This window comes from Pleurodeles waltl, chromosome 4_2 (assembly GCF_031143425.1).
Source record: "Pleurodeles waltl isolate 20211129_DDA chromosome 4_2, aPleWal1.hap1.20221129, whole genome shotgun sequence".
Classification (NCBI taxonomy): Eukaryota; Metazoa; Chordata; class Amphibia; order Caudata; family Salamandridae; genus Pleurodeles; species Pleurodeles waltl.
This window is the reverse complement of record NC_090443.1, coordinates 1004652221-1004653345: the sequence shown is the minus strand read 5'-3', so window position 1 is coordinate 1004653345 and position 1125 is coordinate 1004652221. Positions and strand designations below refer to the sequence as shown.

The window sequence follows — 1125 nt, the reverse complement described above, 5'->3', positions numbered from 1 at the left end:
ATTTGGTTCCTAGTCATAATTTGTTGGGGCGCCGTAGCAAAAAAATGTTTAAGATTGTTTAAGAACCTCTCGGAGAAGCGAAAAGAATAGTCATAATCAGAAGAGTTTGGTTGGTTCAAATTATTGGAAAATGTATCCGAGCGCTGGTGGAAAAAGTTTTTCATTCTGCCAATTAAACGTGTCTCTATACGCACCGGTGGTGCTCGCGATGGAGCCAGACCTGAGGGAAGAGCCCGGCCAAGAAACCTCACCCCGGGCATGTGCGCTGCTAGGGCGGGGGTGGCCGGAGATCACGGCGGCACCACCCTCCGAGGAGGAGCAACAAGTGGCCGTAGCCGCGGTAGAGCCCCGGCCGCCCGCAGAGGGCCTCCCAGCCGCCTCCCGCCGCCGCCGTCTTTGGCGGGTGGTGGCTGCGGCGGTGGCGGTGGTTTTGGGCTCCGTCGTCCTCGCCGCCGTGTTCGCCCTCAGAGCGAGAGAAGACCCCGCGAGTGAGGCGAACCGCACCGACGAGGGCGGCCTTTCCCGCCAGTGCGAGGCAGGATGGACCCTGCGCGAGAGCAGCTGTTTCTTATTCTCTGAAAACGAAGGAAGCTGGACATTTGCCAATGGCAGCTGCGCCTCTCGTTCCTCCAGTCTGGCTGTGATTAAAAGCGACAAAGAGAGAGGGTTCGCCCTCTCTGAGAAGGGGGAGTATGATCGCTGGGTCGGCCTGCGGAGAGATCCGAGCGGGCCCTGGCGGTGGGCCGACGGCAGCGCCCTGGACAGCGGCACCGGCGTCCCCGGCGGCTCGGACTGCGCCTATCTAAACCATCAGGGTCTCAGCAGTGCCCGGTGCTCCTCAACTCGGAGATACATCTGCACCAAACACGCAGAATATATACAGAAGGAATAATTTAAGGCACATAGAGCCAAATGCACAAAGCTTGTTGATTTCTAACATTTAAGACTCTTTTAAACCTGCAAAAGTGATATTTCAACATTGACCTTAATTTAATCAGATAAACATCCTATATTTTTCTAAACCTGTGTGGTGTTTTCACTGTGTTACTGTATGATTTATTGCACAAATACATAACCCAATGCCTTCTAAATTAAGACTGCTCGGTGCCAAGCTACCAGAGGGTG

At 54.4% G+C, this 1125-nt stretch overlaps 1 protein-coding gene across 1 annotated transcript; it reads left to right on the top strand.

The window, feature by feature from the left end:
* The first annotated feature begins 208 nt into the window (after positions 1–208).
* LOC138293978 (C-type lectin domain family 2 member D-like) lies at positions 209–892 on the top strand. Its single transcript, XM_069233237.1, has one exon. The coding sequence runs from the start codon at positions 209–211 to the stop codon at positions 890–892; it is 684 nt and encodes a 227-aa protein (XP_069089338.1).
* Positions 893–1125: the final 233 nt, after the last annotated feature.

Coding starts and splice junctions, on each gene's coding strand:
- LOC138293978 (XM_069233237.1), top strand. CDS start 209: ATGGAGCCAGACCTGAGGGAAGAGCCCGGCCAAGAAACCTCACCCCGG.